At 34.7% G+C, this 20,255-nt stretch overlaps 4 protein-coding genes and 1 long non-coding RNA gene across 6 annotated transcripts in view; 2 read left to right on the plus strand and 3 right to left on the minus strand.

Moving 5' to 3' along the window:
* Window positions 1–8,752, minus strand: part of LOC129798599 (protein YIPF1) — a gene marked incomplete at its 5' end in the record, with an annotated part of 12,545 nt that extends 3,793 nt beyond the window's left edge. The window contains one exon of the mRNA XM_055841863.1: window positions 8,388–8,752. Coding sequence (XP_055697838.1) covers window positions 8,388–8,752 — 365 coding nt within the window. The remainder of the gene's footprint in view (window positions 1–8,387) is intronic.
* Window positions 952–2,799, plus strand: LOC129798427 (L-dopachrome tautomerase yellow-f2-like). The gene is made up of 2 exons (XM_055841573.1): window positions 952–1,127; window positions 1,286–2,799. The coding sequence occupies exons 1-2, from the start codon at window positions 992–994 to the stop codon at window positions 2,578–2,580; spliced, it is 1,431 nt and encodes a 476-aa protein (XP_055697548.1). The 5' UTR covers window positions 952–991; the 3' UTR covers window positions 2,581–2,799.
* LOC129798428 (uncharacterized) lies at window positions 2,283–3,938 on the minus strand. Its single transcript, XR_008751419.1, has 3 exons — window positions 3,704–3,938; window positions 2,417–2,563; window positions 2,283–2,345 (listed from the first exon to the last, which is right to left on the minus strand). It is a non-coding gene; the product is annotated as an uncharacterized LOC129798428 (long non-coding RNA).
* Window positions 8,753–9,192: 440 nt separating the features above from the next.
* LOC129798426 (uncharacterized) lies at window positions 9,193–13,231 on the minus strand. Of its 2 annotated transcripts, XM_055841571.1 has the most exons (5): window positions 12,894–13,231; window positions 12,534–12,619; window positions 11,830–12,265; window positions 9,875–11,088; window positions 9,193–9,812 (listed from the first exon to the last, which is right to left on the minus strand). In XM_055841571.1, the coding sequence occupies exons 3-5, from the start codon at window positions 11,999–12,001 to the stop codon at window positions 9,324–9,326; spliced, it is 1,875 nt and encodes a 624-aa protein (XP_055697546.1). In that variant the 5' UTR covers window positions 12,002–12,265; window positions 12,534–12,619; window positions 12,894–13,231; the 3' UTR covers window positions 9,193–9,323. The 2 variants fall into 2 exon arrangements, with proteins under 2 accessions (XP_055697546.1, XP_055697547.1); XM_055841572.1 differs by lacking the exons at window positions 11,830–12,265; window positions 12,534–12,619; window positions 12,894–13,231 and adding an exon at window positions 11,161–11,245.
* Window positions 13,232–17,492: 4,261 nt separating this feature from the next.
* On the plus strand, window positions 17,493–19,007 carry LOC129798429 (L-dopachrome tautomerase yellow-f2-like). The gene is made up of 2 exons (XM_055841574.1): window positions 17,493–17,633; window positions 17,692–19,007. Exons 1-2 carry the CDS (start codon window positions 17,504–17,506, stop codon window positions 18,978–18,980), a joined length of 1,419 nt encoding a protein of 472 aa, XP_055697549.1. The 5' UTR covers window positions 17,493–17,503; the 3' UTR covers window positions 18,981–19,007.
* The last annotated feature ends 1,248 nt before the right edge of the window (window positions 19,008–20,255 follow it).

Consider the following 20,255-nt stretch of genomic DNA (forward strand, 5'->3'; position numbering starts at 1 on the left):
TCGAATTAATCGATTTAATTAATGTTGAATTAAATTTGTCTATAAATAACCACATACCATCTTGAAGTTAAAAATTATTCAAGAAGAGAGTTTCAAAATATCTTTAACCTTTTAATTAATTGGCCATCTTGAATAATTCAAGATGGCCATTTTTCCGGAGATAGGTGTCAAAGAACGAAATGTTCAGCTGGACTACCTCCAAAACATTTCCAAAAATGAACGAAATCGCCAGGGCCAATTTTTTGCAAAGTTAGAAAAACCTCATTTTTTTACCTATTTTTGGGGGGTAGGGAACGCATAAGAGGAGAGGGGGAAAAATAAAGAGGTTACGTTTGAGATAATGTTATTTGAGGAGGGGTCATCGAAGACTGGAAGTTGATATCTCTTACCGTTTGGCAGCCAGGATGGAGAAAAGTTAAAAAAAACACGATTGTCAAAACTGCTCTCTTTTGGAGTTCGAGCACTTAAAATAGTTAAAGATATGCATATACATATACATACATATAGTTAAAGATATGTTTTTCAGTCTTTTTGACCTAACCCCTTAAAAATATATAACTGCTCTCTCTTTGATTTCTAGCAGTAAAATGACAAAGTCCAGTTTGCTAATCAAATAATATATTAAATTTAGCGAATATTGATAAATAAATTTATCAAAATTTCTTGTTTCGTTAAATTCTGAACAATGAGAAATTTTCTTTCACATTTGTCTTTAAAACGAATTAAAAAGCAATCATGGAAAAAATTAGCATATTGCTGAGTATATCTAAAAACTAGATATTGGTGATGTTTGAATATTGGTAAAAAAAAAAATAGATCGGGTTGGAGTGGAGGTGCTGGAAAATTTATTGAACGGACTTCCAATCAATATTGTTTTATATTCCTGTAAAACAGGATTAGTCTATCAAATCCAGTATAAAAGACAATCTTGAACGCAAAGAGAGTGTCATTTTTAGTTTGTTCTTACTTGAGCAGTGTAGTGTGGTTAAGGATGAAGATCACTTTAGGAATAGGACTTTGTGTTCTTGCTTTGCAAGTTACTGGCCAATTTTATTATAAGAATGGACACCATGTAGACGAAGTGTATAAGTGGACCAAAGTTGAATATGAATATTTACCAAAACTAGGTAATGTATCTTAAACATTGTAAAAGTCTCTAAAAAATTTTAATAGAGAATCATTGACACAAAGGCATAATAATAAATGCTTTTCTTTTAATTTAACATATGATACCTTATTTCAATGGCCTTATATTTTTTTATTTTTTTGCAATTTGTTTCTATAGAAAATTCATACATTGGACCCTATCGGTATTACATACCGGAAAACAACAATATTGCTAGTCTTGGATATCATCCAGCTAGTGGATTGATGATAGTGAGCATTTTTCGCCTGAGACCTGGAGTTCCTACTAATTTGGGAGCTTTTTGTGTTGGTGATTATGAATTAGGATCAAGTCCAAGAATCTGGGGATTTCCGAATTACGAAATAAATGACCTGCAACCATCTGATTTCTCCATACCAACTGAAGAAGAGAGAGGAGTAGGAGTGTGGAACAAACCAGGAGATCGCAGTCCATCAGTGGGATATTACTATAATAACCCTTATAATAGATTCTCAAGCATAAGGCCTTTGTCAATTTATGGAAGGCCATTAGAAAGAATTGTGTCAACATTCCACATTACGGTTGACGAAAGATGTAATAGAGTATTCTTCATGGATAATGGACAAGTACAATATTATAAAAATGCAACCTATTCTATTCAGAAACCAGCTCTTTGGGTAATTGATTTGCCAGCAAACGGATGTCAAACTCGTAATTTTCCTATTCTCAGACGTACGGTCTTACCTGATCACATAGCTGCGCGAGCTTCTAATGGATTTGCTCAAGTTACTTTGGATTATCAGTCGGACAATTCATGTGAAGATCTCTTTGTTTACATTACAAACACTTTTTACAATTTCATGGTGGTTTATGACTATAAGAACGATGATTTTTGGACATTTGACCATCAAACTTTCCAACCAGTTATCTCAGAATCATATTTTGTGTTTGATAATTATTTTAATTACAACGCAAATTTGGGGTTGTTTTCAGTTGCTCTAGGATTTCCCGATACTAATGGGGACCGTACAGCTTTCTACACCAAGATAGCAGGTACAGCTCAATACTCTGTTTCCACGAGAGTACTCAAGAACAAGGCAAATTCCTATATTAGCTTTAATTCAGATGATTTTAGTATCATGGGATACCTAGGATGTAATCACCAACCTGTAAAAACTGCAATTGATTATTCCTATGGAGTGATGTTTTATACACAACTCCAATCGAATCAAATTCTCTGCTGGAATATTAACAAGCCTCTTAATCCAGATAACATTGGTGTTGTTCATGAATTTGAAAAGTTTACCGTACCTATTCAAATATTTGTAGATTCTGCAGGATACTTGTGGTTCCAATCTAGCTATACTCCAATCATATATGCGTCAGATATACCTTTAGATCCATATCAAGTGTCTACCAGAGTTTTCCGCATTAGAGTTGATGAAGCAATTCGAGGAACTGTGTGTGAAAATTAAGAAAAAAAAATTTACAAATATGAAAATAATCTATTATATTAAACGAAAGGATGATGAAAACTGTAAATCTTTGCATAAGTGTAGTAATTACTAACACAGAGGGCCTTTTTAATGTAAAAATAACTAAATAAAAATCTTTATACTTCTTAATAAAATTTTAAAAAGATATGAGGGTTTAGTGTTGAGGACATATCAATAAAGAGCTTTTATAAATGGAAAGGATTTCTTTTCATTTGGGGAAAAATTCTTTCCTTGGTATCACAAGTAAGTTCAAAAAAGTTTATCAGAATTACAGGTTTTTCATAATTCGGCGTGTGGATGCAGAATATTTTCCAAAAATAAGAGTGTAAATGGAATGGTTTTTGTATTATGTAACTCTTCTTAACTTTGACGATTAACATGTGAATTCTTTCTTTCACCTTGGTCTTAGTGGTCAATTTGTTATTGGAAAATAAAATCAGACAAAGTAGATATTAATTTGTTAATTTGACTTTTATGTGTCTGGTTCGAATTGTCATAAAGTTTTTTTTTTATAAGTATCTTTGGTTTCTGTTTGGTCAAACTCTAAATAAAACACGCATATTTTAAAAGAAAAAATGATGGTCAAAAAATAGAGGGGTTGTTTCGTTTATCGGTGTCCCCCGGTATTATTTTTGTTATTGATTTAATGATTTGGAGTTGTAGAATAATATAGATGTAGGCGTTTATTGGGTTGAAGTTTAAAAACAAATTATAAAATTTTGTATCATGTAAGTCCACAAAGTTTCAGTAACTTCAAAACCAACATTAGGCTTAATAATAATAATAATAATAAAAAAAAACAATATGTCGAGGCTCAGATACTATATAGATTTTCACCTAAAATAGCATATGTTGGGGACACAATTTCTGAATCCGAATTAAGAATTCTGCTGATTCTGCTAGTTCTTTTCGCCACCCGCGTTTTATAAGCCAGTGATAAGCCTAGATCAGCTTATAGAGGTGTGATTCCTTCGTTGCAAATTTGGATTGTGGCAAACTTTAGCGATATTTATACATTAAATAATGCATCTTTCGTTTAAATTTTATGTAACTTATTATCGCTATTAATAAGGAAAATTGGATGAGAAATGTATAAAAGTACCTGAGAATCTTTAAAGTAGATTATCTCGGAAACTATGATAGATAGAGGCCTCAAACTTTACGTCCATTTAGGGCATCTTTCAGGCTTGATATGTGCAAAATTTCACTTGAAATTGAAAAAATAGGATGAGAAATGTATAAAAGTGTCTGAAAATCGCCCCGCGAAAATCAGCGAAACAATTCGTGCCCAGCGAAAATTCGCGAAAAAATACGCAAACCGCGAAAATCCGCGAAAAATTAAAATTTTTTTTTAAATTGGTCTAAATTTTCTGGGCTACAACATAAACATAAAAAATAGATAGATTTAGAACCGGTTTTTCAAAAAACTAATAGCACAGAAATCGTCGTACGCGCGCGTAGACATATTTAAAAAAAATTGTGAAGATATCTCTATCCAAACCAGAGATATTGCGTACTACGGACGGCCGGACGGCCGGCAGGACGGCAGCCGGACCCGAAATTGCCGGCTTATGATTTTCAGCATCAGGGATGTTCAAAACATATACCCTGTGAATTTCAGCTTGATCGGAGCATTTGAGAAAATCCGAGGATTACAATAGGTGTGATTAGAAGGAATCACACCTAAAAAAGAAACTATTCAACTATGAAACAGATATCTCTTACAATATTTTTATCGAATTTATATGCAAATTTCTCTAAATTTATGGAACAAGTCGCTTTAAGCACCTCATCCCCGATTTTTGTAGGAATTTAATTTAGTATTATGTCTCGATATTTATGTCTCTTATGTACATATACAACAAAAATCAAGAAATTCTTGCAGGAAGTATAAAAGATCGCTTTTTAGAAAGAGTTTAAATTAGTTTTTGATCAGCTATGTACCAATAGACACTCGAAAAATGAAATCTCTCTTATATAAATTATTTTTATACCTTTGCGTCTTCTGTTTTACCTCAGGAAATAATCATTATTATGTTGAAGAAGTTTACAAGTGGAATAAAATTGAGTTTGAAAATCTACCAAAATCAGGTAAACAGATTTCACATAATTTTTGTGAATAATTATCCAGTAACTGAGTGCGCAATTGTTTTTAGAAAATTCTTACGTGGGGCCCTACAGGTACTATATCCCGGAAAATAATGACGTGATGGGAATGGGGTATCATCCGGGAAGTGGATTAATGCTAATAACTGTTAGTCGACTGAGACCTGGTATTCCATCATCATTGGCAGCATTCTGTGTTAGTGATTACGAACTAGGATCAAGTCCTAAAATTTGGGGCTTTCCAAATTATGAAATAAATGCTCTTAAAGAGTCAGATTTTGACGGCGGTCCGGAAGAAAGCAAAGAAAAGCGATACTGGTACAGACCTAACAATAATACACACGAGTATCGATCTTTGGAAATCAAATCAGAATTTCACCATGTTTATGAAAAACCAAGTTGGCTTTCTTTGGTAGTACCTTCTCCAGCACCAATAAATCCGAATCATAGCCCTAGACTCATTTCAGTTTATCATGTAAATGTTGATGAGAAATGTAATAGAGTCTTCTTTATAGATACAGGAATATTGTCGTTTTATGGAACAGAAACATACATCATCCAAAATCCTGCACTTGTAGAAGTTTCTTTGCCTATAGATGGGTGTGAAACTCGAGATTTTACAGTAACTCGCCGAGCTGAAATTCCAAAACGAATATCTGAAAAAGTGCCCTTTGGTTTAATGTTCATAACTTTAGACTATCAGTCTAAAAATTCCTGTGATGACCTTTTTATTTACATAACCAATATTTACGCCAATTACTTGTTGGTTTATGACTACAAGAATGATGAATTTTGGGCTTTTACTGATCATGAAACATTTTTACCAGTTGCTGCTGAATCACATGCCGTATTTGATCGAACGCTAAAATACGAAAATCCTCTTGGAATTATTTCAATAGGTTTAGGGTATTCAGACAAATTTGGAGATCGAACAGCTTTTTACATTACAGGAGCAAGTACAGCTCAATTTGCCGTTTCTACAGGAATCCTCAAAAACAGAAAGAAAGCCCCGAGAAATTACAAGGAAGATGATTTCCGGATTATGGGATATCGAGGATGTGATGGTCAATCTGTTAAGTTAACTGTAGATTACACATATGGGGTAGTTTTTTATACAGATATGAATTCATACAGAATTAGATGTTGGAATATGAATAAGCCACTTAATCCGGATAATATTGGTGTGGTGTTTGAGTCCGAAAAACTTTTATACCCACTACAAATCTTTGTTGATTCGAGGGGATATTTGTGGTTTAATACTAATCACTTTCCAGTCATTTTTGGACGCTCCCCACTTGATTTAAATGAAGTCAATTCAAGAATTTTCCGAGTAAAAGTTTCTGAAGCCATTCGTGGGACAGTTTGTGAAGATTAAATGGGTACCTTAAAATAATTGATTACATATTTTTAAAGCAAGGTAGAGCCTAAATGTTTGAGATGCGGGTAGTTTGACATGCGGTGGTTTATTCTTTGATTATTTAAGTAAATGTGACAAGAACACTAATCGAGTTATTTTAATGAAGTCTATACTGGTCTATAGTATACTAAAGCGCTATACAATATTTAAAGATAATTTTCTCAGTTTTGGATATACAGTAGACTCTCTCTCAATCGGGAATATGGGGCAAAATGTCATCCGGTTTAGCGATAGAATTCAGCGTCAAAGCCTTTGTAAATTTTACAAAAAGTGCTCAATTATAAAGAATCACGATAAAATAGGAAGAATTACAACGAATTTGAGCGAATTAGCTTCATAATTAAACGTGAAAATTGTCAACAAAATTTGTCGCCCGATTGAAAAAGAGCCGATTGAGTGAGAGTCTACTGTAATGTCTTAAAGTCAAAACATAAAAAAAGTGTTTCAAACATGCTGGCTCTCCTCTTGAAATAATTGTTTACCTACCTTTCAATATTGTCTATCTATTCAACCTAGAAGAAAATCACAGAAATGTAAATGCATGTCCCCTTTTAACTTTAAAGAAAGCTCCTCTTTAGACAGCTTTTCTTCAGCTGCACCAAGTTTCTTGAAGCCCTGAAGGAAGTACTTCGAAAAGGTTTAGAATTAACATTAACTTATTTCTCCACAAAGGGGGTCCGTGGTGCAATTGGTAAGAGCGTTCGGCTCTTGGGCGGTGTGACCCCTGGCTCGACTGTCACAGTTGTGAGTTCGAGTCCCGCCCGGTGCAAATTGTTGAAGCGTCTGAATGGACATTTTTCACGAAACATTGTAAAACTGAATAATAAACTTGTAAACTGAACAATGTACAAAATGGCAATAAAAGCCCGGTTACATCGAAATAAATAAAATAATATTTCTCCACAAATCTTCAATTTTATTTTCTACTTGTAGATAATTGCAGACTCTGAAAGCATTTTTTTTCAAGATTTATTATATCGTTTAAATTCGTTTAAATCCGTAATTAATAATTTTAATTGCCAAGTGCTGGCATCATCACGAATATTAAAACAGAGGGGCAATTTACGAAATAACCAGTCAAAATTGACTGGATGGCGAATATGGCGGAGACACATTTGGTGTGGCGAAAAGTGAAATAACCCTAATTAATGCATTTTTCAGTCTGTCTTTATTCGCCGAAAAGTAGGCAAAACGCAATTGGCAGGTAATTTATGGCGCGTATTTAAAATTGGGAGTCGTTATAATTTTATAGAACTTGAAGAAGCATTCTAATTCTAATTCAAATACCAATATAATTTATATTTTGGTGTAGTTTGTTGAAGATTGAATGGTGTTACTTATATTGCTTCATATCCTTCATATCAAATAAAAGAAATAAAGCAATATTGGTTTAGTGCAAATATAACTGTTTATATTTTAATTCATTTTTCCAAAATAACGTTGAATTTGTTTTAAATTCTAAATACAATTTAAACTTTAAATATTAGAATGTTAAAAAATTATTTGGGTATTAAAGATGTCGTCACATATATTTTCTAAGAATTATGATAAATGTTGTAAGTTTGTAAAGACCAATTACCTCTCGAGAGTCAGGAGTAGCATCAGAAAAATTGTATTTATTCTGGTAATAAAAATTTGATTCATTTTGTACTTAAACGTGGTAAATGGTACTTCAAACGTTGCAAATATAATATATTTGATGCGTGTATTTATTGACACGTGGTGGTCTTGAGAAGGTTAATTTGATATCACAATTTTTTTAATATCATTGTAGAAGTCTTAGCTTGGTGAAATATTGCATGTAAAATTTTAAAATAAACAATATAAGACCTCTAAAATCCCTAAATAGTAATTCCTTTAATCACTGAACTTTCCCAAAATCTATTTTTCAGAACGCATGAAGTATTTAACGTTTATAAAATTTTAAAATACAATATTTTATTATTATTGTTGTGTCTGGGTATCTTTACTTAAATGAAATAATGCAAATAAATAACTTTTTCGTAAGATTTTGGTAAAAAAAATCGTACCCGCCGGTCTCGAGCTGGCGGGTGAAATTGTCTTGGTACACCCAGAAATTCCAGCAGGTACAAGACCCAAAACCTTGTACACCCTCCATTTTTAGCGAGGAGACGCACCTTTTACCGGGTTGGCGAAATTCGCTTCACAGAAAACATGCAGTAACCAGTCAAAATTTTGACTGGTTAATTTCGTGAATTGCCCCTCTGGATTGGCATCAATTTGGGATTTGAGATATGTCGACGGAGCTCTCTTGGGAATTATTGCCGATGCAATTCTATCCATAACCATGAAGGTGTCCACATTGAAGAATTGTTGATAGTACTTAATGCTCCAGAAGGAATAATTTTTAATACCAGGTGGATTTTCGTCTTCTGGAGGTCGGGACCTCGCAGAATCAGCACTGTATATCAGTTCTTCAAGAACTCTTTCCTGCCTTATACCTGAATTACTGTTCTTCTCTGGCGAATTGATGCTGATTTGCGCAATTCCTCCCATGCCGCTAGACTGGGTAGTTGTAGTTGGGAAATCCTTGAAGGACAACAGTTCATCTGAGTCAGTGACATGGTTTTCTTCCTTCTTCACATACACGTAAATATTTTTTCTTATTTACTTTATATCTGACACATGCACTGAATTCCACCCAAAAAAGGGGAAAGTCCCTCAAGCTGGCCGAAGGTCAGCCGAATGTAGGTTTGTGTCTTGGCTAAAAAAAACCGTTGCAATATTCAATATTTTTTGTATCTAAGCTAAAAACACTGAGAAAAATTAAAATAAAACCATGAAACCAATTCTATTTATATTTTACCTTTTTCTTCTTTTTTAATTTATCTTGATGAATTTCAAGTAAAGATTTATCTCTTTTGTGTTCCTTGTCATACTTTTTCTTAAGTTTTTCCATTGCCTTGTCACGTTCTTTTAATAATTTTTGTTCGAATGTAGTTCTATCGGAATTTTTCCCTTTAGATTTTTCCTTCTCCTACCTAGACTGCGGAGTGTCCGTCCATGATTTATATATTATATGTATATCAAGTATATAAAATTTGGTGTTTCAAATGAATGCACATTTATTTATAATATAAATCAATTACATTAAATTAAGAAATGACAGATGTTGAGTTAAAAAATGGTAATAGCTAGCCATTATCCAAAATATGCGTAATAATTTCATTTTAAAGTATTACTGAATAGCTTCCTTCAGTTTGATCTCTAATCTTGCCACCTTTTCCTTCAAACGATTCTCCATCGCTACTAGATGCTGATGTTGCCGTACCAGAGACTCAGCTTCCTGCTCCAAACTCTGTTCCTTCTGCTTTCTGTGAAGTCGTGATCTACGAGATGCCTCGTTGTTCTTGTTCCTCATTTCCCAATATCGCAAATCCTGTTCTGTCAAGCCTTCTAGCTGCGACGGACTGGGTAGTGAACTATGTGTTTTTGGTGGACGTCCACGCTTTTTCTTCGGTTGTGGTTCATCAACACTTGATTGATAGGATTGTACACTGCTTGGATTCTCATATAAACTTACACTCAAACGTTTTCGTTTTTGAATGGATTTTTCTGATACAGATGGCGAAACAGAAGCTTCTGTTGCAGGGGAGTCTGGCAAATCTACAGGTGATTTTGGCGATGGAATAGGAGTTGCAATAAGTGCAGTAGTACCCTCTATCTCCTGAGAAACAGAAAAATTTACCATTACAATTGAATATTGTGTAAGGATAAAAAATAATTTACCTGATTACAAATGAAATTTATTAAGTCAAAATCATTTTGCTCCAAATTTAGAGTCTCCTCAATTATATCAGGGGTATTCATCGTCTGCTGTTGTTCATAATCTAAAACAGATTTCACTTTGGCAGGTACTGGATTAGTATTCAGTTTTGAAAGTTCACTCTTGTAGTGTCGCATCCTGTTGCTTTTTTTCTCTTCTTTCCTATTACTTGTCCTGGTAATAGTCAACTTTAAAGGTACAGTGGAAATTGAATTTGAAACGTCGCTTCGTTTCTGCTCACTTAATTCAAAAGACTGAACTTCTTCAATAGCAGGTGCCTTAATTTCAGGTATCATAAAGTTGATCGCCTCTATTGGGTTACACAATTTAAAATCATCCGTGATAGTAGATAAGCAGCTTATCCTTTCCACAGTTTCATTTAATCGTTTCACTGATTGGCACCTTTCCATGCTGTCCAATTCTGAATCAGTTACTTTTGTCTCACAGTACAATTTGTTTAAATCAACTTCTCCAGATTTCATATAATTATCATCTACTGTATCCTCTTCTTTCTTAATCAATATTTCATTGTAGCTATTCACTGTCTCCAAATTGGTATCCTCATCAATAAAACTGACAATTTTCGAAGCATCACTGACCATTGTATCTCTGTAAAGTACACTATTGTCCGTTGTAATATAACCATCGTCAAAATCATCATATGAATCCTCGCACAGTTTTAATTTTGTTTCTCTTGATATAGAGTATGAGTGATCACTGGGCGACTTGTGTGACTGACTGATATGAAGATGTGCATTGGCAAGACACATGGTTTCTTCCTTTTGTGACAATGGCATCGTTAGCTCTTCACCATCGACATACCACGAATATGATGTCTCGCAATTGTTAGATAAGCCCAGGGGCATCAATGGTGAGTTTTTCATACTCACTGGAGATTCTGGGCTATGCTGATCAATTGGTGAATATTCCATCGCAGGACAATCCAAAAATAACTCCCCCCACGGATTTGGTGACATTGCCAGAGATTTCTGCTGGTACAGCATTTGTTGGGTATTTGTATCGTCTTTGATGTTACTGCAAAACTGTGTTGACGCCTTACTATCCAAGATCGTGTGTCCTATTGCGGACCTTTTTTGTTGAGTTGATGTTGTTGATGTGTTGCTTGTAATATTGATCGACTCTTCTTCAGAAATCGACGTAAAATTAAATTCAGCGTCTATATTGTAAACAAACGACAAAAAAAATTAGTCAGAAACCACTGCAAATTTGGAAACAATTTTGTTATTACTTTTACTGTTATTATTGTTTAATTAAAACTAATTATTTTAGGAAAACAAACCCGATATCGTTCACGTTTTATCGACAAATAGCGAATGAAACACTTGTTCAAGCTATTTATACGCCAAAGTAACCGGTAGTTCTTTCTCTTTCAACAGTTGCTATAATAGTTCATTTGCAAGAAAGAGACAAACTGCTTTTTCACATTACATATAACCTACACAACTAATATTTACCCCTTCACAATACCATCATCTTTGATCATTGTATTTTAACACATATTCCCGCATATTTCAGAACACGATTTAACATGTCCAATTCATGACTCACTCATGCTCTTCCTTTGCTTGGAATGTTTGCGCCGATACTGAACACGTTACAACATGTACAATTTAGATTGGGATAGCAATAGGGTTTGCAGCTTCTTTATCCCTTTTGGAGTGTATATATAGGGAACAGATTCTGATTTAAAAAATTATCTCAGTCAGTCGACTATTACTAATGTCCTACATGTGAATTTAAGTTAAAACTTTAAATATACACAACGGCTTGTCATGCAATTCAAATAGATCTCTATCGAAACTTTTAAATTAAATTTATCATTTTATAAAATGAATTTCTAAAATAATTTCCTACAGTACTACGACATAAAATATAAATAAAGATTTAAATATCATACCTCTACACATAATCGGTGTATTCAGCGCTTCACCTATATTGGCTGGATTCAAAACATCGAATATTTGGAGACCGGGTTTGGCGGCGGAATTGATGGACATATCCGTCGCCATGTTGGACAATCCTGTTAAATGCATATTTTGGCTCTGAGCACTCAGATGATCTTCCTGCATACAGTGGTTTAATGGGTTTAATTCGTTTTTTGGGACTATCAGAGCCCAGGGATTTATTGAACCGTGCTCTCTTGGTATTATGAAGAATTCCTCTTGATCGACCTTCTGCTGAAGCAAAAATTTGTCTTGATTGTGATCGATACTGATTGCCGAATGGCATATACTGCGTGTCTCTTTCAAGGATTTCAGTGTTTCCGAGGATGAGTTCTCGCCATGATGGGCAACTGCTGACTCCGTACTGTACGGGAGACATTTTAAACGGGACTGAAAAGAAAGGTAATATTGCATTATGTAATGTTTGTTTTTTCAAATTGTAGTATATACCAGATGGGATGGGTATTATAGGGTGAAAAGTAAGGTTAGGGCAATTGGGTGGAATTTATAACAAAAGGAATAGAAGGGGAAATGAGAGACCAGACGATATATGGCGTAGAAGAAGGTTGTAAAGAGTGAAGGGAAGAAATAAAGAGAATTGAAGTGAAAGGAAGGGATTCTACACAAATTATATACTTAAATCCTGTTAGACACTTACATACAATCCGCCGTTAAGTTCTAATGAAATTTTAAAGCCTTTAGCGACAGCGCCAACAAGTGAGCCGAGAATTTGTATCTCTCAACCTACAAATAAAAAAAAAAACAATATTTAAAAACACATTTTATTTCAAAAAAGAAAAAAATTGCTGTATCATTTCTTGCATTTCATTCCCACATTATCAGTTAAATTATAATAGAACGGGATAGCAACAGTTCGTATATATCGAGCTGATGAGGGGAATCTCGATAATGACGTCATTGCGGCAGTCATATTGTTGTGAAATTCATGTTCGATTTCGCTTAGAAGAGGATTTTTCTTTCTTTTTTATAGAATTCAATAAATTTTATATTGACTTACTCAATGCGTTTCTTACTCGAAAAACGCCCTTTCTTTTAAAAACATTATACTACACTTTTCACAAATAAAAGGAAGAATATTCTCAGTTAACTTTGAACCACAAAAAAAGCCACAAAATCAGGGGATTTGCCGGAATCACTGTCCGATGAGAATATTTAATTGAATATTTTCAAAAATCTTTAGGAAAATTTCCACAATAATTACTTAATTTTCAAATTTAACTACCATGTACGCACTATGAGAAGAGTTTACGTCTTGTACACTCGGACTTTCTGTTAAAATGAGTTCTCCTCTATGAAGCTCAAGTCTCGTGACTGGCTCAAATTCATCGACCTACGCACACTTTTTCAACTTTCAGCCAATCATCGTATACATTTCCCTTAGATGACATCATTTTCATCCAATGAAAATATGTATTTATAAATAGGGGAATCCTCAGGTTTTATTAAAAATCGATTAACATTCATTGGAGGGGACAGTGTACGAGTGGTAAGAAAAAAAATCTGCTCTAAAAACCGCAATTCTTAAGCGAATTTCCCAATGAAAATCACATGAGAATACTTCAAATAATTCCACTAATCAAATAATATCATTAGTGAAATATTTTTTTGGAAAACTTCACCAAAAAGGGACAGATAATCCTAACCGGGTTATGTAGGTGAGATTCTTAACGTGAGCCAACTCGGAGTGTATGCAAATTCGATTTAGAGCTGAAGTTGGGAGACGCCATTCAGTTATCTTGAATCAAATTCGTGAAATTATACAAATTTTGTATTTAAACCAAAATATCAAGGATTTGGATGAACTGACAGAAAAGTGATATATGGGTGAAATGTAGACCAGAATGTTCTCTATAATTTTCCCATAGAACATGATCTCATCGATTACTCAGAAGTCAAGATAAGCGAGGTTTTTTGTTCCTTAACTTGTTTTTTCATCCAGAGTGCCTCAAGTAGTGATTTGTTGAACTTCAACTATATCAAAGAAATGTTGTCTTTTAGTGGGACTTTCCATTTAAAACCCTATTAGGTGAGATTCTTAACAATCTCACCTACTATAATCCTAACAAAATTTCATGTCGTCCGATCGACCTCAAACTTGGCCAAAATGTGTTTCAGCACTTCCTGATCACGAATATATATGTGGCTAATTTACGTTCCCGGCCGGCCGCTCTTTGGAGCTTAATAGCTCCTAAACTAAAAAAGATATCGACTTGCGGTTTTCGGCAAAGGTTATATATCGGGTGAAAATTGCAACTTGGTGCATTGACCCCCCACCCCCCACCCCTCCTTCCGCCATTTTGAAGACCCCCCTTTTTTTGTTTTCTCAATAGCTCCGCCCCTATGGCATCGAGCGGGCTCAAATTTTAGTATGTTATAGCTGGGCCTTAGAGCTTTCCATCAATACCAAACTTAAGGTCCCCCGACCCCCCTGACCCGAGCTATAAGGGTCCAAAAAAAAATTTCTTAAAATGGCCATAACTTCGGTTCTAATTGTCAGAATTTAAAAAGTGAGGGCTTTTTGGAAAGCTCTCATGAAATGCCACTTCCCCTTCTAACATCGCAAGTTCATAAAACCACCGCTAGGGGCGCTATTATTAAAAAGAAAATTTTTAAATCTTAAAAGTTAAATAACTCAAAAATTCCATTGTGCATCGGGCTGAAATTTTAGTATGTTGTAGCCGTTGATTATACCTATCAAACAAAAAAAACCTTAAGTCGATCTAAAATCCCTGACCCGAGCTATAAGGGGTCAAAGTTCGAACATTGACCGGCCTCTATCTCCGGTTCTAACTAACATAGCGGCCTAAATTTTACCTTTTTGGTTTCGTCTCGATGAGTACTTTCAGATGGAAGTTCAAAAAGTCACCACAGGTGGCGCTGCACTTTTCTCAAAAACGACATTGTGCAAGTTAATGAAATTTTAGTATGTTGTAGTCCAGTCTAAGACGTTTCCAAAATGGTGCAAATGTGCGCTGTGGTTAAAATAGAACCGGAGATATGAAGGGTCAAAGTTCACGAAATTCAAAAAATCATATCTCCGGTTCTATGTGACCGATTTTGATGAGTGAGGGCTTAAACGAAAGATCTCACCAAATGCTACAACTTTCTAGAATATTTGAACTTCGTGGGACCAACACCAGGGGCGCCACAGTCGAAAAACCAATTTCAATATCACATAACCTCAATTATCTCGACTGTCGCTGAACCGATTTTGATGATTACTTCGACATAATTGTAGAGCACATTTGTCTCTACATTTCGTCCATTAATCATTTTCTTCTCAGACTACGCTATCACTCCGATTTTGCCGTTTAAGTGTGAAAAAATTGATTTTTCCCATAACAACTCTTTGAAATCACTCAGATGCCAATTTGACTGCCTCTACTCCACAAAGACACTTAAAATATGGTTTTAAATGGAAAGTCCCACAAAATACAACATTTCTTTGATATAGTTGAAGTTCAACAAATCACTACTTGAGGCACTCTGGATGAAAAAACAAGTTAAGGAACAAAAAACCTCGCTTATCTTGGCTTCTGAGTAATCGATGAGATCATGTTCTATAGGAAAATTATAGAGTACATTCTGGTCTACATTTCACCCATATATCACTTTTGTGCCAGTTCATCCAAATCCTTGATATTTTGGTTTAAATACAAAATTTGTATAATTTCACGAATTTGATTCAAGATAATTGAATGGCGACTCACAATTTCAGCTCTAAATCGAATTTGCATGCACTCCGAGTTAGCTCACGTTAAGAATCTCACCTACATAACCCGGTTAGGATTATCTGTCCCTTTTAAGTGTCTTGCTGGAGTAGAGGCAGTCAAATTGGCATCTGAGTGATTTCAAAGCGTTATTATCGGAAAAATCAATTTTTTCACACTTAAACGGCAAAATCTGAGTGATAGCGTGCGTAGTCTGAGTGGAAAATGATGTATGGAAGAAGTATAGAGACAAATGTGCTCTACAATTATGTCGAAGTAATCATCAAAATCGGTTCAGCGACAGTCGAGATAATTGAGGTTATGTGATATTGAAATTGGTTTTTCGACTGTGGCGACCCTGGTGTTGGTCCCACGAAGTTCAAATATTCTAGAAAGTTGTAGCATTTGGTGAGATCTTTCGTTTAAGCCCTAATTCATCAAAATCGGTCAAATAGAACCGGAGATATGTTTAATTTTTTGAATTTTGTGAAGTTGACCCCTCATATCTCCGGTTCTGTTTTAACCACAGCGCACATTTGCACCATTTTGGAAACGTCTTAGACTGGACTACAACATACTAAAATTTCATTAACTTGCACAATGCCGTTTTTGAGAAAAGTGACTTTGAATTTCGATGAATTTTGACGCTATCGCAGCGCCACCTGTGGTGACTTTTTGAACTTCCATCTGAAAGGGCTCATTGAGACGAAACCAAAAAGGTAAAATTTAGGTCGCTATGTTAGTTAGAACCGGAGATAGAGGCCGGTCAATGTTCGAACTTTGACCCCTTATAGCTCGGGTCAGGGGTTTTAGATCGACTTAAGGTTGTTTTTTGTTTGATAGGTATAATCAACGGCTACAACATACTAAAATTTCAGCCCGATGCACAATGGAATTTTTGAGTTATTTAACTTATAAGATTTAAAAATTTTCTTTTTAATAATAGCGCCCCTAGCGGTGGTTTTATGAACTTTCGATGTTAGAAAGGGAAGTGGTATTTCAGGAGAGCTTTCCAAAAAGCCCTCACTTTTTAAATTCTGACAATTAGAACCGGAGTTATGGCCATTTTAAGAAATTTTTTTTGGACCCTTATAGCTCGGGTCAGGGGGGTCGGGGGACCTTAAGTTTGGTATTGATGGAAAGCTCTAAGGTCCAGCTATAACATACTAAAATTTGAGCCCGCTCGATGCCATAGGGGCGGAGCTATTGAGAAAACAAAAAAAGGGTGGTCTTCAAAATGGCGGAAGGAGGGGTGGGGGGTGGGGGGTCAATGCACCAAGTTGCAATTTTCACCCGATATATAACCTTTGCCGAAAACCGCAAGTCGATATCTTTTTTAGTTTAGGAGCTATTAAGCTCCAAAGAGCGGCCGGCCGGCCGGGAACGTAAATTAGCCACATATATATTCGTGATCAGGAAGTGCTGAAACACGTTTTGGCCAAGTTTGAGGTCGATCGGACGACATGAAATTTTGTTAGGATTATAGTAGGTGAGATTGTTAAGAATCTCACCTAATAATCTTAAGCTATATTATCAAAAAAAAAAGAAAAGAAATCCGATTTAAAAGAAATTATTAAAATCAGAAACATATATTTCGGTTTTTTTTAGATCATCATGAAATCTCATGACTGAGTACTGCATTAGTAAGTTCAGACAAAAATATATATTCAATAATATCTTTAATTGTGAGTAAATTATAAACAGAACAAAATTTAATGAAACAGAGTTTAACATAATCACGAGCAGTCGACGAAAACTTTTTATTGTTTATAAATGACTATAATTTTTTCTGTGGTGTTTTTTATTCGATGTGACACATTTGATATTGAGTATATAAAGGAATGTGAAATTGCATGAACGCTTCATTTTAAAAGTTTTCGTGAAGAGGTCAAGAAGAATGAAGAGACTTATTTTACAAGGAATTTCTTTAGCGCTTTTTTTTCTAAGTACCTCATCGTACGACAATAACTATGTTGAGGAAATTTACAAGTGGAAACGCGTGGAGTACGAGAACTTACCAAAACCAGGTATGTGATCATAATATCAGTTCTTGGGATATTGCAGTAATAAATGTATAATTTTTAGCAAATTCCCTGGTCGGACCGTACAGGTATTATATCCCGGAGAATATTGACATAATGGGAATGGGTTATCACTCAGCCAGTGGGTTAATGCTCGTGGCAGTGGGCCGATTAAGGCCTGGAACTCCGGCAACAGCAGCTGCATTTTGTGCAAAAAAATATAAATCAGGATCGAGTCCTAAATTATGGGCATTTCCAGATTATGAAACAAATGCTCTCAGGGATTCAGATTTTTATAATAAATTGAATAGAAGAAAGAGAAAAGCGGCGAATTCGCAAAGTAATTCTGATATTGATGGTCGTCATTACGATCAACAAAAGCTTACATATCAAAAACCGGAAACAACTTTTTTGGCAAGTTCAGAGAAATTCAGGATTATTTCCGTATATCAAATGAATGTTGATGAAAAGTGCCATAGAGTATTTTTTGTGGACGTTGGAGTTTTAGATTATTTTCTAAATGGAACTAATGTAATTCAGAAACCAGCTCTTCTTGTTTACGATCTCCCTCCTGATGGATGTGAAAGCCGCAAGTTTCGATTAATTCGGAGAGTTGAAATTCCAGATAGAGTTGCCAGCCATAATCCTTTTGGAATTCTTTATACCACTATAGATTATCAATCGGAAAATTGCGATGATCTCTACCTTTATATAATGAATTTTGATTCATATTTAATAGTTTACGACTACAAAAGGAATGATTTTTGGCATTTCACAAATCATCCTACATTTCAGCCTATTACTGCTGAATCCTTCTTTGTGTATGAAAAAACTTTACACTATCAATTGCTAGAAGGCCTGATGTCTGTGGCTCTTGGATATCCAGATAGATATGGAGATCGTACAGCTTATTATCTAACAGGTGCAAGTACAGCCCAATTTGCTGTATCTACGAGAATTCTAAAAGATAAAAGAAAATCTCTTACGCATTACAATTTAGATGATTTCAGATTAGTTGGTTATAGAGGATGCCTGAGCAATGCTGGAAAGATGGCTGTAGATTATACTTACGGAGTTATATTTTATGCTGAGCGTCAATCAAATAGAATCAGATGTTGGAATATGAATAAACCTCTTAATCCTGATAATCTCGGCGTGGTTTTTGAGTCCGACAAGATCCAATATCCTTTGACAATCTTTAAGGATTCACGAGGTTATATATGGTTTAATTCCTGCAGATTGCCTGTTTTGGTTTTCACCAACACATCATTGGATCTTAATGAAGTGAACAATAGATTTTTTAGGATTAAAGTTCGTGACGCGATTCGCGGAACAGTATGTGAAAATAATTAGAAATTTATAATAAATTTTGTATGTTTGTCTACATTTCTTTTAAATTTCATATTGTTGCTAAAAAGAAGTCAAAGAACTTCCTCAACTCCTCCCTTCAAGTTTTCTAATTAAATTCAAATTTCATCTCATTGGACACACACCGCGTGAACAGAGAAAAAGAGCTTCTTGTATAAATTCAAATTTCATCCAAATTTTATTCAGTTGGTTTTCTTCATTCCTATAGAGAGTTTCTCTTGTGTTAATAATGATTCCTATAAAAATTTTGGGAATAATTATTTTCTCAGTAGTTTTGTGTAGAGGAAATGTGGAAGAAGTTTACAACTGGAATTACGTTGAATATGAAAATCTGCCAAAACCAGGTAATTATGACTATTTTATTGGTTCTATTGGTTCTATTCTATTGGTTGGTAGTGGATCCTTGGTTTGCGTAATGCTCGCAACTTGTGACTGCACCCAAAGTTATTTTTAATTCTTTCAATGTCATTGATTCACAACCAATTTAAATTGAATTCTCCAATGCCCAAAAATTCATAAAAATATAGTACAAGAGTAATTACTATTTAAAAACATTTTTAACCTATTATAACTCCTACTCACACCTAGTGGAATAATACTCAATCGATTGTGAAATACATTCTTTAGACCTGTTTAATACTTTAATCTTCTAAACCGGTATTAAAAATTATAATCCCAAGGTTGAATATGGACGAAAACTCAGGATACATACCTTCCATACGAAAATGAAAAGATAGGAACCTGTTTGCACAATATTTCTTTACGTATGCTTGAGAACGAAAGGATGAGTAAAATACGAAAGTCATGTTAATGAGGAAAAGATAAACTTATAGCAGCGATCCTCGAATATCTGGAATCTCTATCACTAACCGCTTGGCATGCAACTGCTCATGACCTACGACTGTATAAAGGTTACTCTTTTAATATTTGGTGAAAACGGAGTAAGACCTTTTTTCGCTTCTTTCAATTTTTATTCGCTACAAAGTTTCGGGAATACGATTCTGTGTCTATCCGATCCATGGTGATGAGCTCCACGATACAATCTTGTCCACCAATCACAGTGCAAGTCCAGTGTAACGATATATACCTTACGTGTTTCTTCCTTAATTATTCTATACCTGATGAAGGGGACATCGTATTCCCGAAACGTTGTAGCGAATAAAAATTGAAAGAAGAGAAAAAAGGTCTTACTCCATTTTCACCAGATATTGCACTCCACCAGGAGTCTTTTAAATTGTCTTTAAATACTCTTTTAAATTT

This window comes from Phlebotomus papatasi, chromosome 1 (genome assembly GCF_024763615.1).
Source record: "Phlebotomus papatasi isolate M1 chromosome 1, Ppap_2.1, whole genome shotgun sequence".
Classification (NCBI taxonomy): Eukaryota; Metazoa; Arthropoda; class Insecta; order Diptera; family Psychodidae; genus Phlebotomus; species Phlebotomus papatasi.

Bases quoted from the DNA above. Each gene is read 5' to 3' on its own strand.
- LOC129798427 (XM_055841573.1), top strand. From the start codon at position 992: ATGAAGATCACTTTAGGAATAGGACTTTGTGTTCTTGCTTTGCAAGTT. The intron at 1,128-1,285 runs GTAATGTATCTT...TTGTTTCTATAG, and splicing joins TGAATATTTACCAAAACTAG to AAAATTCATACATTGGACCC.
- LOC129798426 (XM_055841571.1), bottom strand. From the start codon at position 12,001: ATGCAGGAAGATCATCTGAGTGCTCAGAGCCAAAATATGCATTTAACA. The intron at 11,089-11,829 runs GTATGATATTTA...TTTACAATATAG, and splicing joins TACACCGATTATGTGTAGAG to ACGCTGAATTTAATTTTACG. The intron at 9,813-9,874 runs GTAAATTATTTT...TCTGTTTCTCAG, and splicing joins TAAATTTCATTTGTAATCAG to GAGATAGAGGGTACTACTGC.
- LOC129798429 (XM_055841574.1), top strand. From the start codon at position 17,504: ATGAAGAGACTTATTTTACAAGGAATTTCTTTAGCGCTTTTTTTTCTA. The intron at 17,634-17,691 runs GTATGTGATCAT...TATAATTTTTAG, and splicing joins CGAGAACTTACCAAAACCAG to CAAATTCCCTGGTCGGACCG.